A 20,801-nucleotide genomic window follows, 5' to 3' on the forward strand; every position below is an offset into this window, starting at 1 on the left:
CTTTACTGATTATTTAACCATTTTGCAGAAACCTGACCTTTGACTCTATTTACAGACATCAAAAAAGATGCACAGGGGTCACTTGTAGGGTTTGATTAGACAATGATACACAAGTTTCACAGTTTCCATTTGTTAAAGACTTTTAAGGGAGACTGTTTTAACATATTTCAGTGACTGTAACTCAAGTTTTTTGCAAGATTTAATATAATACCCATTAAACAATCTGTCCAGTAAATTCTTTACATTACTTTGCTAATAAACAGTCTTACAGCATATGTCACACAGAAGATGGTCATCATGTGTGACAGTGATTTAAGTGGTGTAGCAACCTGTGTTACTGGTCTTTTTTTTTTATATATACATATATGTAATTAAAATATCCCTGTTTTAAACTGAGCAAAATCCGATAAAACACATAGCTACAAGACTATTGTGATAGCCAACCAGGGGAGTGGGTTAAATGAGGACATTCAGTGAAACACTGACCTCCAAATAACATCCTTTCAAATTTAGTTAAAACAAGTGTTACTCTGTTGTATAAAAAAACTTGAATTCATTAATTAATTGAATTCACAATAACACAGCATTGATATGCACCCAAATTGGCACACAACGCAGTTCCTGTTCAAAAGAGTTTATAGACGGAAGACTAATGGGAGGCAGAAGTTACATCAGCTGGCGCCCAAGCACTGTTAGCACGTGGAAACAAATCAACGCCAAGACAAAAGATATTTTAGTAAAGTCGCTATATATACAGAACCAAACTGTTACAATCACAAGAATCATTCGGCGTGTTTTAGAAAATAAACGTTTTGTCCCATGCAGGTTTAGCGTGTTTTTCATTCTTACCCAACAGCACTTTCATACAGCGGTCCATCGTTTTTTCGTGGATGACTTTTAAAACTGGCTAACGTTACCGTTTCACTTGTACCGCTGGTCGAACTTTCCCGAACCCACAGATGAGAAACCACGTTATTTTTAGGTATGAATCTGTTCTCCGGGTTTAAAACTTTGACACCCGCTCGTGATCGTCGTATGCTGGCTTGGCTCCGATGTGCATGGCGAAAAGCGACCGACAGTCTCATCTTAAAACCTCCACACTGGTCTTGGGTTTCTAGCAGAGAGAAGCGACGTCTTGTCTGATGCTCAGGTGATCTGGAGCAGTACTAGACCAGTAGACAAGTCAAGCGCGTGCCCGATAGAGCGACGGCGGGAGCGCGCACAATGTACCCAAAGTGGAAGGGTTGCATTGTCCTGGCGCTTCTACAACACTTATTTACAAGTCTGAGCAAGAATAAATGACTCACCTAGTGTTAGGCAACATTTTTTCGTAACCTTGCATTCTCTGTCTTTAAAAAGCTTTCTATCTATCTATCTATCTATCTATCTATCTATCTATCTATCTATCTATCTATCTATCTATCTGTAGAACTGATACACATTTCTTGTAAATGTGCAGTCAATTCTCATATAGTATTTTCAGAAAGTTCTGGAATATTTTTGCTTTCCCCAAATTTGTCACTACCGAAACAGTAATATACATTTAACAAGAAGGTTTATACTGACCTACTAAGATTTAGTTTATACCTTTTAAATATTTATATTTCTTGCTATTTTATTTTAAAAAGTTCCAATAACAATTACAATTTTAACAATATTTCAAATGTAATTCATTAAATTTGTTGTATTTTGAATCTGATCTTTCTTTGTAAAAGGCATAGAGTTGATCATACTGATTTCAAATTTAAGGATTCATTAGTTTGAATTTACATTACACCAAACACTATCATAACTACCGTATCATAATTCAGTTTACTTTATTTTTGACGAAACATCCCATGTTTCGGTCATAACATGCACATTTTCGGCAGTGACAATAATGTTTTAATAGCGGCCACATCACATTACAGAATTTTAACTCACATACTAAAACATAGGGTAGACCAGGTACAGTTGGTACAGGGGTACATTTGAAACACCTTAAGGGATAGTTCACCCAAAAATGAAAATTTGTTGTTTATCTGCTTACCCCCAGGGCATCCAAGATGCACATATGGTTTGCGAATGTAGATGCTTAATAACAAATAATTAATGGGAAGTGCAGGTTGTGCGGTGACACAGAACTTGTAACTATTTCTACTTCTATTTCTAAACTTATTACATTTATGTTAATGGCTATATATGGCTATATGTGGTCCGAAATAGGTAAAATTTGGAGTGAATTAGACTGAAACAAATAAAGCCTAGTTTTCAACATCTATTTTTGGACTAAATTTTGATCAAATCAGATGGCCCAAACAAAACCCAATTTTAAACCTTGATTATTGGGCCCAACTGTACCAAATTTAGACGGACCGAGCAAAGACCAATTTTCAACGTTGATTTTTGGGCTAAATTTGGACTTAATCTGATGGACCAAACAACGACCAATTTTCAACGTTGATTTTTGGGCTAAAAGAATTTCATGATGGGCCGACTTGATTTAGCCCTAAAAACGATGTCCAAATATACGTCACTCATTGTGTACACAGTGCAGAGAGAGAGAGATTGTGTATACGATGGCTACTTAAAATGGTTATTACTTGTGCTTATCCTGATTGTTGCAACTGATTAAAAACTAAAAGATTATGTTTGCTTGTGCAAACTCAGGAGTGCAAATACAGGAGTGATGACTTTTCACCGACTCCTAGCTTTTGAGCATGATCGACTGAAGTTATGGTTGCTTTCTCTTCGTCACGCGCCGGCTGTTGCGAACGCGCTCAGGATAGTTGGACATTGCGGTGGATCAGAGGTAAAAAATGATATAAATACTGTTCAGTTTCTTGCACAGACCAATCGTTTGGTGTCTTAAAACCTTAATGTATCGTCACGAGCCGCAGGGTTTAATTTGGTTTTGTCTATGTATGTCTTTTTGACTCTTAAAGCCGTGGAACGCATTGACTGCCATTATATGACTGACAGACTGCAAAGGTTTGAGTTAAAAATCTTTGTTTGTGTTCTACTGAAGAAACAAAGTCACCTACATCTTAGATGCCCTGGGGTTTTTTGGGTGAACTATCCCTTTAAATAACTTGTGTGCACAACAAGTCTGATCTGTGATATTTGCTTCACACATGTGTATTAGCGCCGTCTTCGATTGTGGAAAATGTGAGGTACATGCGCAAAAAAGCTTCTTGTGTTTATGAGCTAATTGTGGCAAATATGACCTACTTATGGATGTTAATAATTATTAATAATTTAGTAGACAAGTAAAGGAAATGTCATTTGAAAAATTATTCATTTCAGTCTCTAGTTTTGGTGTCAGAAAAGTGTACCAACTGTACCAGGTCTACCCTACTAACTGTACTAACTGTACTCAAATTTAGTTTACTATCCCCCAGATAAAGCATTATGTGTTCCCTTTTGTCACTACCAAAACATGTATGACATGTTTTGGTCATGACTCTTTTGGTAGTGACAATTTTAGACACTTTTGAGTCCAGCTCAAAGATGCTAATCAGCACATGGTTAGTTAGTACAGTTCTGAACAGTTGTACACATATATAAAAACTAAATTTTATGGAATAACACCCCAAAAATCAACAATGATGTCACATCCGAAACTTCACCAAATGTTTCAGGTGTGACTGTTTTGGTAGTGACAATTTTAGATACACACACACAAAAAAAAATGTTATAGATTAACACCCAAAACATATGCAGATTTTCAGATTTTTTAACACATTTACCTGAAAATGAAGCAAGGGGCCTATCTACTCACCATATACCTGTAGCTTTGAGAGAGAGGGACACAGGGATATTTTCTAATCATAAATGAACTAGAACATACACTGTTTCGGTAGTGACATGAATATGGGGAACACATTTTCTTACATAAAGTTTTTATGATTTACAAAGAAAATGTTTAGTTTTTTTTATTTCCCTTTTTAAAAAATCTAAATGGTATTTTTTTAAAACAACAATGGAATAAAATGCAAAAATGATTTCAATATTATTTTCATAAGTTGAGATTTAGGGGTTTGGTTTCGAGACCACCCAACTAAAAGTACCCAATAAATTCAGATTTTATATATGTTAAGCTTACTGATATTTTAAATGTTATTGTGGGTTTTAACAGTTAAGAGAATGATCATAAACATCTAAGATTTTTATACTTAAATGCTTTTAAATGTCTTTTCTGGTACTGGGACAGCAGAATGGCCCATATATATTGCATTTAATAAATGTGCATAAAAGGCAAGAAATTTAGCCTATTAGTTATAGGTGAGCAAACTAAGTAGGCCAACTCACAGTGGTGGCAATCATGACTGGAATTGAAAATTCTATTTATTCATAACATTATATAACAACTAAAGTATGAACAGCACTGTGAAATGGAGTCATCAGATCCAGAAGTCACGTTCATGTCATGAGCTATGTGTTTGCAAGTGTTCATGAGTCTAGCCTATTATACACTACCATTCAAAAGATTTTTTGGGGTCGCTTATGATCTCAATGGCTGCATTTATTTGATCAAAAATACAGTAAAAACAGTATTGTAAAATATTACAGTTTAAAATACCTGTTTTCTATTCAATGTTTTATTTTCTCTGTGATGGAGAAGCTGAATTTTCAGCAGTCATTACTCCAATTTAAAGTGTCACATGATCCTTCAGAAATAACTTTGATATGCTAATTTGGCACTTCTGAAAAAATTCTTTCTATTGATGTAGAAAATGCTGCTTAATATTTTTGTGGAAACTGTGATAATTTTTAAAGAAGATTCTTTGACAAATAAGAAGTCCAAAAGAAAACCATTTATTTGAAATGAAAATCTTTTATAACATTATACATGTGTTTACTGTAATTTTGATTCATTTAATACATCATTGTGTAATTAAAGTCTTTTGTCAAATGTTTGAAAGGTAGTGTATGTAGGTGAATCAGCAAAATTTACTGCACATTTACCTGTGTTATGTTTATTATGCATCACTAACACAGTCTTAAAATAAAGTAATGTCCTTTTTAGCAACTTTCTTTACCATAGTCAGAAAGGTCTTTTGTACCCTGGCATGTTTTAGTTGAATAGTTGTGAGCAGGGGACATCACGTTTCACATGAGGTAGGCACATGTGATCTAATTAGGGTAACAAAATTACACTCTAATTCATGACATCTGCCACAAAACTTTGAGTGAATGAACAGTAAATGAGATACAGCTGATGAAGGTTTGTATACACATGAAGTAGTTAGATTCATTACGACTAACCATCAACTTTTTTACCTGAAAAATGTACAGTCATATTGACAAGATATATTTCACACAAGAATAAACACTTGATGAAGTGCACAGAAAAGAGTTTTTTGAATCTCCAAAGGCACAAAATGGGTTATTTACCAAAACAGCAAGCTGCAATGTATGTTTAAAATAAACAAAATGTAAATATTTGAGATACTTCTGGTGTCAAAAAAAAAAGAAAAGATATTGAAATATAACACTGACAGATTTATTTCAGCATGATAAAGTCAAAATGAATGTGATATATTTATTTTTTTCTTTAGAAGATGAATATGAATTGAAATAAGGAATTAGACATACACAGTCAAAAGTTTTTGAACAGTAAGATTTTTGGTGTTTTTTAAGTAGTCTCTTCTGCTCACCAAGCCTGCATTTATTTGATCCAACAATTTTTAAATATTTTTACTATTTAAAATAACTTCTGTAAAATAATATCTCTTTGACTATGTTTTAAAATTTAATTTATTCCTGTGATTTCAAAGCTGAATTTTTAGCATCATTACTCCAGTCACATGATCCTTCAGAAATCATTCTAATATTCTGATTTGCTGCTTCAAAAACATTTTTATTATTATTATTATTATGTTGAAAACAGCTGAGTAGAATTTTTTCAGGTTTCTTCGATGAAAGAAAGTGCACAAGAGATTTATCTGAAACAGAAATCTTATACATAATAACATTATAAATGTCCTTATCATCACTTTTGGCCAATTTAAAGCATCCTTGCTAAATAAGCATTAATTTCTATAATAATAATAATAATAAAATACATTGATGATAATAATAATAATAATAATAATAATAATAATAATAATAATAATAATAAAAAAATGTGTCTTGAACAGCAAATCAGCATATTAGAATGATTTCTGAAGGATCATGTGACACTGAAGACTGGAGTAATGATGCTGAAAATGTAGCTATGATCACAGGAATAAATTACATTTTGAAATATATTCAAATAGAACAGTTATTTTATAGTAAAAATATTTCAAAGTTTTACTGTTTTTGCTGTACTTTGGATAAAATAAATGCAGGCTTGGTGAGCAGAAAAGACTTCTTTAAAAAACATAAAATCATACGGTTCAAAAACTTTTGACTAACAACAAAAAATCTGATCATTAAGGACATATTTTTGACACTGTGATATCTGTGTCCATATCATCGTTTCCTGGAGAACAATTTCTTAAACGGATTGTTCCTATCATGCCTCTTGGCTCGCTCCAGCTTTACAAGGACCTCCTTGACCTCAACCTCAGTTGACTGAACATTGGTGTGAATGTAATCTATCATTGAGCTCTGCTCTTCTACTAACATGGCCACATCCAGAAAAACCTCATGAAGGCTCTGAATGCGTCTCTCCAGCTGTACCAGTTCCGTATGCCGGGTCTCGATCTGGATGAGCGCAGACCGTGCCGTTTTACCTTCTGAAACCATGTTCTCACTAAAGACGTTCAACTGACCACTCTCCAACATCTCTTCGATCTGGTCACCTGTGACCTCCCGTCCCACAATCTCCATCTGCCGTTGAATATACGCCTTGCAGGACTCCCTATGGCTCATCTCAGCGTCGTTATACTCCACCATGGCATCACGGAAACTGTTGCTTATGCTGGCGTACTGTGTTCGGGCGATTCTTGTCACCGGTGAATTGACGCCATGCTTTTCCTCTAACTCTTTCCTGTGGGAATCCATCTTGCGAAGGTGCACAAGCATCTCCTGTCCACGAGTTTTGATATCAGCTGCAATTGCATTAGAGTCACTGGTATTAGAAGCATTAGAGCAGACTGCGCCTGTGAAAATATGCGAGTTTTGCTCCCTGAGACGCTTTACTTCCAGACGTATGTATTGAATCTGACGGCGAGCCTCTTGTGCCTCATCAAAGACATCTTCTATGTCAGGGTTGGTGGGATCTTGAGGAGGGTCAACATAGTCTGTGTTTTCTGATGGAGAGAGAGCTTGGGCAGTTTCATGCTCATCTGCAGTGCCATTAGACAGTGATACTGCCTGGAGGTGGTCAAGTCTGTCCCTCATGACTGGAATACTGGACTGAAAAGTTTAAAACATATTTAGTCTGTAAAATTATTTACAAAGCGAACAGCTGGTCAAATACATAATGTGGGTAAAAACAACAAACAATTTTTGAAAACAGAACATTCGTTGTTAGACGTAACCCACAAGTCAAAACGTCTGACTTGTGGAAAAGTACACTTGTCACTAAAAACCTGTCAGACAAGATGGACTTGTTTAAAGGTCCACGTTTTAAAATATCAGCTTTGTTTTACTCTCATTACGTTTTCTATTAAACTCTACTTCATCATTATGCAGTTTTTTTTTTTAAATTCGAAAAGAAGAAAAACCGCATTTGTATTTATTGTATTTAGTTACTCTCAATAAATAACGAAAAAGGTTTGATTAAGCAAATTTACAACAATGCGTCAGTACCAAATACGTACAATCAAGACTTGATGTAAGCATCGTAACAGTGGAGTAAATCTTTTAAACTCTTTTTAATAAAAACCTGACCTATGTTTAACGTTTGGCAACACAAATACTCTGCTTCGTGCATTATTTTCATTGTGACCTACCTCAAATTATGTCCTTTTATGTGCATTCCTCGCAAAATCCAATTTGCAGGTTACAAAAACCACGGTATTATCTGTCCAGGAAAATTAAAAGCACATCACCTAATTTCCTTCCCCTCTTGTCCAACACCGCATGTGAGTGATGACGTAACATACAGACCCCGCCCCAAGTCAGGTGATGAGATCAATATGTCCGGCAGGGGGCAGCAGAGATGCGATACTTCAGATGTTATTAGAACCGAACACGTGTATGCAATGTTCTTTTTTATTGTAAATAAACCAAACTGATCAATTTTGAATAAAAAAAAATGAATGGATGTACATTTTAAGTCTACTGCACCTGCACCGGTCGTGCACAGAGGATAGACAGTTTTATTGAGAAAGGCTTGAAAATACATAGAAAAGTCAATTTGAGCACTTTGGCTCTAATCTTTTACGTACGCTACGTAAGCTAACAGAGAAGAAAAAAACAGGACAAAGGCCTATTTGTGACCCTGGACCACAAAACCAGTCATAAGGGTTTCTTTTTTGAAATTGGATAAATAAGCTTTCCATTGATTTGTTAGGATATGATATTTGGCAAAGATACGATTTGGAAATCTGTAATCGGTGCAAAAAAATCTAAATTACTAATTATCAGTACCAACATGCACCATTAGTTACAATTCCCATTATAACCAGCATGGGCGGACTGGGACAAAATTTCAGGCCGGGAATTCTCACACTCATCCAGGCCATCCTATACATCCACACCAAATTTTGAATCCATAGACAACAATATTGTTTGTATGGCCATCATCATCATCACATTAAAATTTCCTTTTTAATTTCTTCTTTTTACCCTGACATCTCTCTCTCTTATGTGTGTGTTTACTATTTTCACGAATTTTCTTGTACCTGTCACTTTTTCAAGAACACATCTCCACCTTGTTGCAAACAACCACCTCCTTGTAATTTATTTTGCACATAGGCCTACATTTAAGTATTACATTAGGATCATTTGTTATTGTTTTATCTTGCCTAAATGTCAAAATTACTACAATAATTGCTACATCTTGAATATATCTTTATAGAAAAATCTTAAAACCGAACATGTTTTAGAAATGATCAAGGGCCATGTTTTGTCCTAATGAAAATTAACCATGGTATTTTAAGGCCTATGGTAAAAGTATTGTAACCATGTTTTTTGGTGGTTTGATTACTAGTTGTATAACCAGAGTTACTGACTTTGCAAACATTTGTGCACGTCGTGGTTCCACTCAGACTAACAATATTGTACTATTTTTTAAATACATGTATTATATGACATGGAAGACGTGAAGAAGACATCGTACTCGGTCCCATTTCGCAAAACAGATTATGTCAAGTGTTACGTCTCACGTCTGACATTCTATTCAGCAAACAGGTTTGGCGTCAAAAGTTACGCCCTGGAACGCGCATTCCTTCCCCCCCACCCATTAAATGACAGCTGCACCAGTGCAGTGAGGATGAAGCTGCAGCCTTGAGATGACATATCGACAGTCGTAATTTTGGACAAAAGACAAGGTAATGTAGTTTGCAGTAAATGACAACGAGTTTCTATTTCTACTTTACGGAGTTATGGATAATTATTTCTACAATAAATATTCGTTAGAATGCAGTCAGTGTAAAAATGTAAAATGCTTGAAAATGGAACCTATAAAGCATTGTATTATAATGAAATATATAGTAAAATGCTGGTTTAAGAAACTTAATTAAACCTTTAAATCTTAAAGTTTATTGATTTTTTAGAAGAGACAGGTTTATGCATTTATCTTGTCCCTTACGAAAATTAACCATGGTTTTACAAAAAAAAAAAAAAAAAAACTATGGTCAACTAGTTAAACGATGCTAACCACGAATTAACCATTGTTTTGCTACACTAACCATAGTTCAACCATGGTATTTCTAGTAAAAGTGTGGTTATACAAATGATGAAAACTATAGTAAAAAAAAAATGGTTAGTACACATTTACTATAACAAAATCATGGTTCATTTTCGTAAGGGGTAAATTATAACGTTTTAGTGGTGTCGAATAAAGTTGGATATTTTTAGGCATCTTATTTATACATTTCGTAGTAAAATAATGGAAGAGATCACCATTTGTTTAGAAACAAAAGCTGAACTATCAGTTCAATCCATTCAAACTTGTTTGGTGAGTGACGACAGTCAGAAATAGTTTCACAGATGAACTAGTTAGACTTGTGACTTTTTCAGTGCTGATAAGGAAGTATTATCTACTCCTTTTACAGTTTGTTTCATAAGGTAGCCTACACAAGAAATGATAATTATTTTATTCTTGAAAACAAGGACTACATATGAGGACTAATAATGTAAATATGAACGTTATCATTATGCTATATTGTTTTAGATCAGTGGTTTCAAATTTAATTTCTGGAGGGCCACAGCTCTGCACATTTTCACTCCAACCCTAATCAAACACACCTGATCCAGCTAATCAAGGTCTTCAGGATTACTAGAAACTCCGTGTGAGTTGGAGCTAAACTCTGCAGAGCTGTTGCCCTCCAGTAATTGAGTTTGAGACCTCTGTTTTAGATGGTTTAGCCTACATCGGCTGACATACAATGCTTTGCGAAACCCCTTCATTTTCTTCACATTTTATGTTGCTGCACTGTGTTAAACTGCTTCAAATTACCCCCCCCCCCCCCCCACACACACACACACACACACACACATTGTCCTCCATACACCATAATGGCAAAGCAAAAAAAAAAAAAAAAAAAAAACAGGTTTTAACATCTTTGCATAAAATAAAATGCTTAAATGATCCTATTGCATAAGTATACCTAGGACAGAAATTCAGCTTGGGAGCATTCATATTGCTTGTATATGTTACTACACTTTGAGAGAAGTTAATCTCTGGTAAATTACATTGAATGGGTATGATATGGAAAGGCACACATATCTTAATGAAAATGCACATCAGAACAAAAACCAAGCCCTGATGTAAAAAAAAAACAAAACAGGACTGCGTCAAGAAACACATCTGGGGAAGAGCTTAGAGTTCAGATGCTGCGTTGAAGGTTCACCGAAGCATGTAGTCTCTGTTACCCCTAATGGAAGAAGTCTGAAACAGCCAGGACTCTTCCTAGAGCTGGCCTCCTGGCTAAACTGAGCAACTGATGGAGAAGGGCTTTGGTTAGAGCGGTGACCAAGAATCTGATGGTCACTTTAGTTGAGCTCCATGATCCATGAAGATAGAAGCAACCTACAGAAGGACAAACATCGCTGCAACATTCCACCGATCTGTGTGGAAAGACTCAATCCTCTCCTTACAGAAGACACATTAAAAACACACTTGGAATTTGCAAAAAAGCATCTAAAGGACCCTCAGACTGTGAGAAACAAGATTCTGTGGTCTGATAAACCTCAATTCCAAGCATCATTTTTGAAGGAACTAGGCACTGCTCATCACCTGCAGAGTAGCATCCCAAAAGTAAAGTGTGCTGGTAGCAGCCTCATACTGTGGGGCTGTTTTTCAGTGGCAGAGACTGAATGACTTGTCAGACTAGAAGGAAAGTTTAATGCACCAAAATATCGAGATAGCTTTAATGAAAACCCAGTCCAGAGCATTCAGAACCTCAGACTGGGCAGAAGGTTCACCTTTCAACAGGACAATAGCACAGAGCAAGAGTGGCTTATAGACAACTCTGTAAATGTCCTTGAGTGGCCCAGCCACAGCCTGGGCTTGAACCCAATCAAATATTTCTGAACAAACCTGAAAATGTGCATCTGCCCCATTTAACCAGACAGAGTTGGTGAAGAGGTGAGGAGAAGAATGCCAGATAATTGCCAAATATTGATATGCAAAGTTTGTCGCATCATACCAAAAAGACTTGAGGCTTTAAAGGTGCTTCAGTGAAGTACTGAGTTAAGAGTATGAATACTTTTGCAATGTACTTATTTCAGTTTTTCATTTTTAATAAATTTTTGGTTTAGTAAATAAAGTTGTGACAATTCTCTTTTTACTTTGTCAATATGGTGTATGGAGTGTAGATTGATGTGGAAAAAAGTAATTTAAAGCAGTTAAACAAAAGGCAGCAACATAAAACACGAAAAAATGAATACTTTCGCAAGACTCTATATTTCCTATCTGGTGGCACTGAGTGTCCTTTTCTGTTCATTCTCCCCTTTAGCAATCATGAGGGACAGATTGGATCACCTTCAGACCATTTCAGAGTCTAACAGCCAGCAAGAGGAGCTGGAATCAGACTCTTTCAGCAATGTGGACCTGGAAGAGGATTTCAGACAGCAGGCCGTCATTTATGACAACAGTGACCAGATGGATTCTGTGCTTGATGAGGCTCAGGACACTAGGCGTGAGATTCAGCTAATCCGCCTCGAGGTGAAACGTCTCAGAGACCAAAACACACGTATACTTAGCGAGCCAACTCGTACAACTCACGTAAAGCAGGATGCCAATGTCATCGCAGGAGACATCAAGACCCGTGGACAAGACATTCTGTCACGTCTACAAAAAATGGATGCCCACGCCAAGGAGCTTGAAGAGGAGCATGGCATCAACTCAGCAGTGTCGAGAATCGCCCGAACACAGTACGCCACCCTAAGCAACAACTTCCGAGACGCAATGACAGAGTACAATGATGCTGAGATGGATCACAAAGAATCGTGCAAGCGCCATATTCAAAGGCAAATGGAGATTGTGGGCCGAGAGGTAACAGGTGACCAGATTGAGGAGATGCTAGAGAATGGCCAGTGGAACATCTTCAATGATAACGTCATGTCAGAAGGGAAAACGGCCCGTTCTGCACTCAACCAGATTGAGAACCGACATCGCGACCTGCTGGATTTAGAAAACCGACTCAAGAGCCTTCATGAAGTGTTCCTGGATGTGGCTATGCTTGTAGAGGAACAAGGACCCATGACTGACTACATCTTAAACAATGTTCAGAAAACCGATGCTATGATTGGTGAAGTCCTTATCAAACTGGGACAGGCCAAGAGACATGACAATAACAACCCATTCAAGAAAATGTTCTGTGGGTGCTTTCCATGTGCAAAGTGATTGTGAGGACTTGTGCATTAGAGGGCTGCATTATCTACTGATGTTTGTTTTACAGTTTATCATTAGCCACACTCTTAAACATAAAGGTTCTTTATTGGCATCAATGGTTCCATGAAGAACATTGAACACCCATGAAACTTTCAAATGCAGAAAAGATTCTTTATAGTGGAAAAAGATTCTTTAGATTTTTAAAATGTTCTTCAAAATGGTTCATTTAAGAACTGTTCACTGAAAGGTTTTTTGGAGAACCAAAAAATGGTTCTTCTGGTATCACAGCAAAAACACCCTTTTGGAACCTTATTTTTAAGGAGATTTGGAGAAAAGAACCATGGTTTTTTAAAACCAAGCTCTCTGATGATCATTAAACCTGATACTACTAAAGTTAACAATAACACATCTAAGAGCAATCAGTACTAAAACAAACCAAAGATTGACAGACCTAGTCCTTATTACAGTATGTGCCTTCATAAAAATGCCTTTTCATTTGCAGTTTTATACCTATAAATACTGTAGTTAACATGAAAGCAAAGGAGCTTTTTTGTGTAATATTGCAAGATATGTATAGGCTATAATTTATTAACATTATTTACATTATTATATCTTTCATCATTCTAATGCGGTTGAACTCAAGATGCACTTTCTAGACCCTTTTACATGAAATCATCCGGAATATGAAGAATTTGCCATTTTTTGCCATATTTTCAATGCAAGTTGATCGCTGTTTTTTCAATCAGTTTTTCTGATAAATATGATAAATAAATATCTAAATAAAAGCTAAAATAAAAAAACCTTGTATTATTCTTACTTACTTTGTCTTTATTATTAACCCTCAAGCATCCTTTGTATAGCAGTCCTTTATTTGTCTCAGGTGTGATCCAATTTTTTTTTATAAATGTCATATCACAGATTTCGATAAAATAAAAACTATCAATTTATGCATTTTTTTTGTGATTTTGGTGTTTTTTTATTTATTTATCTCTAAAAATAAACATTTTTATATTTTTATATATTTAAAATAATTGTTGGTGCTTTTGGTGACATCTGGTGACATATGATTATATCAAAATATCAAAAATATCACATATATGGCTAAATGAGATACTAAGGCATAATTATGAGAAAGTTTCTTATTATTATGACTTACGGTATAATTTTTTTTTCTCAACTGGGGCGGGAACGGGCTTTCATATTTTCTAAATGCTACAATTTTGCAGGGACTTTGATCTGACTTTGAATTGTCTGTGTGCGTGTGTGCGCACAGTGGCTGAGTGGCACAAAAAAAGCTAGCTCATTCAAATAGGTGTCTCATTCAATTCTTTGGTATGGTTTTTGGACTGTTTTTATTTGACAAATTTAGAAAAAAAAAAACTTGCTGCTCATTCAGTGCTTTGTACACTATATTGCCAAAAGTATTGGGACACCCCTTTGTAATGAAAAGGTTTGCCTACTTTAGTAATTTCAACAAGTACAAATCTTAATGTTTAAGCATGTACTGATATTCTAGGGAATTGTGTGCTTCTACCTTTATAGCAACAGTTTGGACAGAACCCTTTCTATTCTAACATGACAATGCCTTTGCGTATAAGGCAAGGTTCATAGAGAAATGATTGATTCAGTCAGTGTGGAAGAACTTAACTGTTCTGCAAAACCAAGTCCTAATCTCATCTGAAAACCTCTGGTGTGACTTTAAATGCAACCTTGAGCCATGATGACTTGTAAATACACTATAGACAAAAGTGCTGGGACACCCCCTTCTTTAGAACAGAAAAAGGCACTTCCAAAACGATGTAGGCATAATTCATGTATTTAAAAATTGTATTTCCATCTCTGTTGCACCAGTTTTGGAAGTGTCTAAAATGACTGTACCCATATGTACAAGTCATTGGTGTTTGGTAATGAGTTTTTGGCTCATGGTCTGCATTTAAAGTCACAACAGAGGTGTTCAGATGGGATTAGGACTTGGCTTTATGCAGACCAGTCAAGTTCTTCCACACTGACTGAATCAATCATTTCTCAATGAATCTTGCCTTATACACAGAGGCATTGCCATGTTTGTACTCATGGAAATTACTAAAGTAGTTAAACCTGTTCATTAAAAGGGGGTGTCCCAATACTTTTGGTAATATAGTGTATGTGGGTTTGTGCGTGAGTGTGAGTGTTTGCCACATTGAGAATGTTGTATTGGCTCACCCCTTCATTTATGTATTTGTATGATTTGCATTGTGTTTGATTTCTTGATTTATAGGTAGGCCAACAATACATTACAAATCTTTAATTAATTATTTTTTTAATACATAAGGCTATTCTTTTATCTTAATAGGTCGACGGGATATATACAGTGTCATCAACACATTTTTCACATTTTGGTACATGCTGGACTTTCTTACCTATGTCACAACAAGGAAATTACAGAGAGACCACGCGGGAAATATTAGTCTGTCTTAGCTAGAATGAGGAAACAAAGAAAAGAACTGTCCCCATTAGGGTTTTTGAGTAATTCAAGCTAAATGTGTTGGCACAGTTCTATTACGATTGCATTGTCACATTGTTGAATTGTACATTTTACGTTTCCCAGACTTTGGACTTTTTAAAAACAGTTTACACATAGATTTTGAAACTATTTGGATATAAAATGTCACAAGAGAAACTTGTGAAAAATACCATACATATCACAAATGTGATCTGCTGTTTATAGAAAACAAGCCTTGCTTTCAATACTAAAACTAAAAAACTTAAATGGTACATGGTACTATGCTTCAATAATTGTACTGCAAGTCTGTTTAATTCTGAGTTTTTCAATAGTTCTTAATTTTATGATGTGTTTCTGGCATGTGTAGTGGTTTGGCACATTGACCTTGATTTAGATTCACCCAGCAGTTTATTCACATCAAGACTGACCGATATACTATATAAAGAACATGACCATAAGCACTGAAAAAAACCTGTGAGTGACCCATATAGCATGTAGATTGTGTACTAATATAAATAATGAAATACACAAAAAAAATCAACATTTCCATACATTTAATAAAATTAGACATTGATCACATTACATTTTAGTTATAAATATTAACTCTCAGTCCCAACGATAACAGCATTATATAAAAAAATACAATATTAACAAGTTAAATGGCAGGCCTTTAAGGCTCAATCCAAACAATGAAATACATAAAAATAGAGGCCACTTGTGATTTCAAGTTTTTCTGTTCAGTAAAAAGGCTCACATAGCTACACCTTTCAGCTTGCAATTGTGTCCTTTTCTTTTTTTCTTTTCTTTCTTCAGTTCCTGAAGCATCTTCTCCTCCTTTAAGACACAAACAAAACACACACACACACACACACACACATGTTGGGTTTACATGTTTTATGGGGACATTCCATAGGCGTAATGGTTTTTATACTGTACAAACCGTACTTTCTATCGCCCTACACCTACCCTATACCTAAACCTAGCCCTCACAAGAGATTGTGCATACTTTTACTTCATCAAAAAAACTCATTGTGCATGATTTATAAGCCTGTTTCCTCATGGGGACCTGAGAAATGTCCCCACAAGGTCAAAATCTACTGGTATTCCTATCCTTGTGGGGACATTTGGTCCCCACAATGTGATGAATACCAGGTACACACACACACACACACACACACACACACACATAAAAGAATAATGATAAATTGTTCAAACTATATGAATGCCTGAAACATCTTTAGTTTACTCACAGTGATGTACCAGAAGGCTGTATACTTGCACTCTGTCCATTTAAACAGTTGACTGAAAGGTGCTAGAACATGGAGGTGCAGGTGGGGGACAGTGATATATGGAGGCACATGGAAACCTAGACTGAAATACAATCATGTTCTCATTCAATAATGGCTTCATTCAAATAAACGCTTGATTAATATGATAGTAGTGTTGCCTTCAAACCTGATGTCTTCCAAATTTGTTACATTCTTGGCTTTTAGTACATCTCTTCCCATATCTGCCATCTTCTTCACTGCTCAGGAAAATAACATTTAGATGATTGAAAATCCCATTTAATCAATGTACAGTCAAGGCCGAAATTATTTATACCCCTGGCAAATTCTGACTTAAAGTTACTTTTATTCAACCAGCAAGTTTTTTTTTATTATTAGAAATGACACAGACGTCTCCCAGAAGATAATAAGACGATGTACAAGCGCAGAGGCATCATTGTGGAAAAAATTATTACTCATCTTTTATTTACATTTGAACTTAAAATGGCATGTCCAAAATTATTCATAACCTTCTCAATAATCAATAGAAACGCTTCCTATAATTGCTGACCAGCTTTTTGCATGTCTCCACTGGTATTTTTTGCCCATTCATCTTTAGCCATGAGCTCCAACTCATTCAGGTTGGAGGGTCTCCTTGCCATCACCCTGATCTTTAGCTCCCTCCACAGATTTTCAATTGAATTTAAGTCAGGACTCTGGCTGCAAACTGCAAAACGTTAATGTTTTTGTCTGCTAACCATTTCTTCACCACTTGTGTGTTTTGGGTCGTTGTCGTGGTCCACTGGTGCCCAAGACCAAGTTTCTCTGCAGACTGCCTGATGTTGTTGTTGAGAATTTTGATGTATTGCTCCTTTTTCTTGGTGTCATTTACTATGATTAGGTTCCCTGGTCCACCGGCTGAAAACACCCCCAAAACATTAGGTTCCACCACCATGTTTGACAGTGGGGATGGTATTCTTAAGGTTGAAGTCTTCTCCTTTTTTACGCCAAATGAAGGCTACATGATTGTGGCCAAACAATTCAAATTTTGTTTAATCTGACCATAAAACAGAAGTCCAGAAGTCTTCTTCTTTGTCCAGATGAGCATTTGCAAAGGCCAAGTGGGCTTTTGTGTGCCTTATCTGGAGAAGTGGTGTTCTCCTTGGTCTGCGTCTGTGGAACCCAGTGGTGTTCAGTGTCCGTTGGACTGTCTGCCTTGAGATGTTGCCACCAGCAGAGCCCAGATTCATCAGGATGGTGATTCTTTTTTACCTCTCTCACTATCCTCCTGGCCAGCACAGCTGTCACTTTTGGCTTCCGACCACGTCCTCTGATATTTTTCACAGTGCGGAACGTCCTGTATTTTTTAACAATACTTTGCACTGTAGCCACTGGAACTTCAAAACATTTAGATATGGTCTTATAGCCTTTTCCTGACTTGTGAGCAGCCACAATGAGGTCCTCAGTGAGCTCCTTTGTCTTAGCCATGACTGTCCACAAACCAACAGCAGAGAGCTTCTGTTTTTCACTTGTTGAGTTGATTAAAACAGCTGTTCCCAATGAATCAGGGTAATTAGGATGCTTTAGAACAGCTTGGACTATTTGGAATGGTATAGAACTTTGGATTTTCCCATAGACTGTGACAGTTTGCAAAGGGTATGGATAATTTTGGACATGCCACTTTTTGTTGTAATGTAAATAAAAGCTGAGAAATTTTTTTTTTCCACAATGATGCCTCTTGTACATCGTCTTACTATCTTATGGGAGAAGCCTGTGTCATTTCCGGTCAAAAAAAAAATTGCTGGTTGAATAAAAATAACTTTAAGTCAGAATTTGCCAGGGTTATGAATAATTTCGGGCTTGACTGTATATACTGGATCTTATTAAAATAAATGTTTTCTAAAAAATCGGCCATAATGGCGATACTTGGCTGTAAACAACAGCATGGACTGCACGATTCTGCTAATTTATGCTGTCTAAACCACAAAAAAAAAAAAAAACATGTGGAAGCTGCTAAATCATATAGAGATGCACTTAGTAAGCAGGAAAGGGAGCAATATTTTGACAAACTAAAGTTAAATGGGGGAAAAGATACATACGAACAGTATAAATTCAGATATTAGCCTAATATTTCACCTACCCGACTGGAAATGTTAAGAACAAACATGAATGTTGTCAAGATTCTTGCCTTGGAAATCCTGGCTCAGTTTGGTCAACCATAAATGCCTTTTGTCCTCAGACAGTCTTTTGCACTCTTCTCCTTGATTTGTTATAACATTTGGCAATCTATAGTACTCCAAATTTTTTCCCGGTCTGACCGGTTAGTACAGCCCAAAACATGACAGTAATGACATGACAGTTTCGTTCGGTTCTGTGGCACTGTTTACATTCAATGCCACCAATATGGCCTACACAATTTAATAATCAAATGCACATCCAAACAAGACAATCTTACCAAGATTTATATTTATATCATTTGCTTGGAGTGACAAACAGCTATAGATATGTTTCTTTGGTATAACCAGGTAGTGATGCGGTGCACCTGGATCAATGTCCTCGAAACAAACAATGTCCTCATCCTGTAAAAAAAAAAAAAAGTACAGTATTGTATTATAAAGGCTTTGATTGTCATTGTATATTTATGTTACAGACAACAGAGGGACACGTTGTGAATTTGTAACAGTTCAAAGTAACATACTTCATAAAGTAAATTACAATGTATATTCTAAAAATGATGTGTGTTTATTTTGTTTACAAGCACACTATTGCCTATATGTACAGGCTTTTGGACCCCACTGTATTTACACAGGGGACATACTGGATGAGTAACATCACTTTTGCCATCTGAGCTGATTTTTGAGCCAAGTTATGAGAATTTCATGCCACTTGGCTAATTACATTATTATTATTTTTAAAAAGATATTCCTCCTTTCATTTGAAAGCAGCCAATAGTGTTAGTCCACAAGCGAAAAATGAAAGTAAACCTATACTGCCGCTTTACTTTGTCATTGAATGAAAACTTCTACATGACTTATTTATAATGTACATATAAAAGTAAATACATATAATATAGCCTATATAATAGTCTACATAAATACATCCTTAATAATGCGCGTATCAGAAAACTGTTCTCGAAGCAAGTGTCAGAGAACAAATCCTGCTTATCATATTTCCTTCCCAGATCATCTTTCAACTTCCAAGTTGGTTGATGACTATAACGATCTCTTGAATAACTGTCAAATATATTAACCTAATATTATAATGCTATATATAGACAGATGAGCGACGTTCTAATCCACATTTGAAGCAGTAAGAAACCAAGTCGATAAAATCTACTTACTTCCGCCAGTATCTCAGTGTATGGATCTTCCCTGTTTGCGATTTGACAGAAAATACAAGTTTCTACCACACTGTCGTCGTCAGTACAATCTTGTTGATTATCAGAGGCACACTTTTCTCCAGCCATTCTGACAGCAGTGTTCAAGACAAATGAAACTGATCCCAAGTTCCCTTTGATCGTGTCATATGTTTTTCCGTGGTAAAACGGTTTAATATTCAATTTAAAGCAACTACATGAGCGAATAAACGCCCACATTGCGGGTTACAAAACTGACCTGCTTTCAGATCCTGTCAGAATCACCGCAATTAAAACAACAGAGTTTGTAGGGAAATTATTTGTCTATGCCAACGCCGTGTTTGCCATTGTTGTTGATGAAAATAATAGTACTAATTAATCAGCTGTTTTACAACAAAGAGAGAACTTCAAATTACAGTAGTAGCCTAACTAAAAATCATATCAAACAAACGTGTAAACTACCTTCCACTGTTAAGGCTGCTGCCATTTTTTTTTACATTACGTCACTAAGGTCGGAGCTTAGGCGGTTTCATATTGAAGTTGAGTTTCTGCTTGTTAATGTGTCTCTTCAGCTATGGAAACTTTTAGCCAGGATGATTTTAAAAACCAAGTTTATTTAATAGACATACTATCTATGTTTAAATACAATTAATTTTATTGAATATTTCGCAATAAAAAATGTGTTCTGTTGACCCTATATTTTTTCTCTTTACCATAGGCCTATCACAAAATTTCATCTTAGCGCTCTTGATGAATAGCGACGCTGTTTTTAGTTTTGTCATT

The 20,801-nt window shown here is 35.9% G+C and overlaps 4 protein-coding genes across 4 annotated transcripts in view; 1 reads left to right on the plus strand and 3 right to left on the minus strand.

Annotated features, from left to right (window-relative positions):
- Positions 1-1,164, minus strand: part of mthfd1l (methylenetetrahydrofolate dehydrogenase (NADP+ dependent) 1 like) — a 62,846-nt gene extending 61,682 nt beyond the window's left edge. Inside the window, exon 1 of the mRNA XM_073853063.1 lies at positions 850-1,164. Coding sequence (XP_073709164.1) covers positions 850-1,085 — 236 coding nt within the window. The 5' untranslated portion in view covers positions 1,086-1,164. The remainder of the gene's footprint in view (positions 1-849) is intronic.
- A 3,466-nt stretch (positions 1,165-4,630) lies between these two features.
- On the minus strand, positions 4,631-7,990 carry stx11b.2 (syntaxin 11b, tandem duplicate 2). The gene is made up of 2 exons (XM_073816998.1): positions 7,866-7,990; positions 4,631-7,326 (listed from the first exon to the last, which is right to left on the minus strand). The coding sequence occupies exon 2, from the start codon at positions 7,309-7,311 to the stop codon at positions 6,439-6,441; it is 873 nt and encodes a 290-aa protein (XP_073673099.1). The 5' UTR covers positions 7,312-7,326; positions 7,866-7,990; the 3' UTR covers positions 4,631-6,438.
- Positions 7,991-12,043: 4,053 nt separating this feature from the next.
- On the plus strand, positions 12,044-13,696 carry stx11b.1 (syntaxin 11b, tandem duplicate 1). The gene has a single exon (XM_073817123.1). The coding sequence runs from the start codon at positions 12,044-12,046 to the stop codon at positions 12,926-12,928; it is 885 nt and encodes a 294-aa protein (XP_073673224.1). The 3' UTR covers positions 12,929-13,696.
- Positions 13,697-15,937: 2,241 nt separating this feature from the next.
- On the minus strand, positions 15,938-20,490 carry LOC141283193 (adenosine 5'-monophosphoramidase HINT3). Its single transcript, XM_073816476.1, has 5 exons — positions 20,004-20,490; positions 19,119-19,242; positions 16,854-16,923; positions 16,649-16,769; positions 15,938-16,232 (listed from the first exon to the last, which is right to left on the minus strand). Exons 1-5 carry the CDS (start codon positions 20,256-20,258, stop codon positions 16,149-16,151), a joined length of 654 nt encoding a protein of 217 aa, XP_073672577.1. The 5' UTR covers positions 20,259-20,490; the 3' UTR covers positions 15,938-16,148.
- Positions 20,491-20,801: the final 311 nt, after the last annotated feature.

This window comes from Garra rufa, chromosome 13 (genome assembly GCF_049309525.1).
Source record: "Garra rufa chromosome 13, GarRuf1.0, whole genome shotgun sequence".
NCBI lineage: Eukaryota > Metazoa > Chordata > Actinopteri > Cypriniformes > Cyprinidae > Garra > Garra rufa.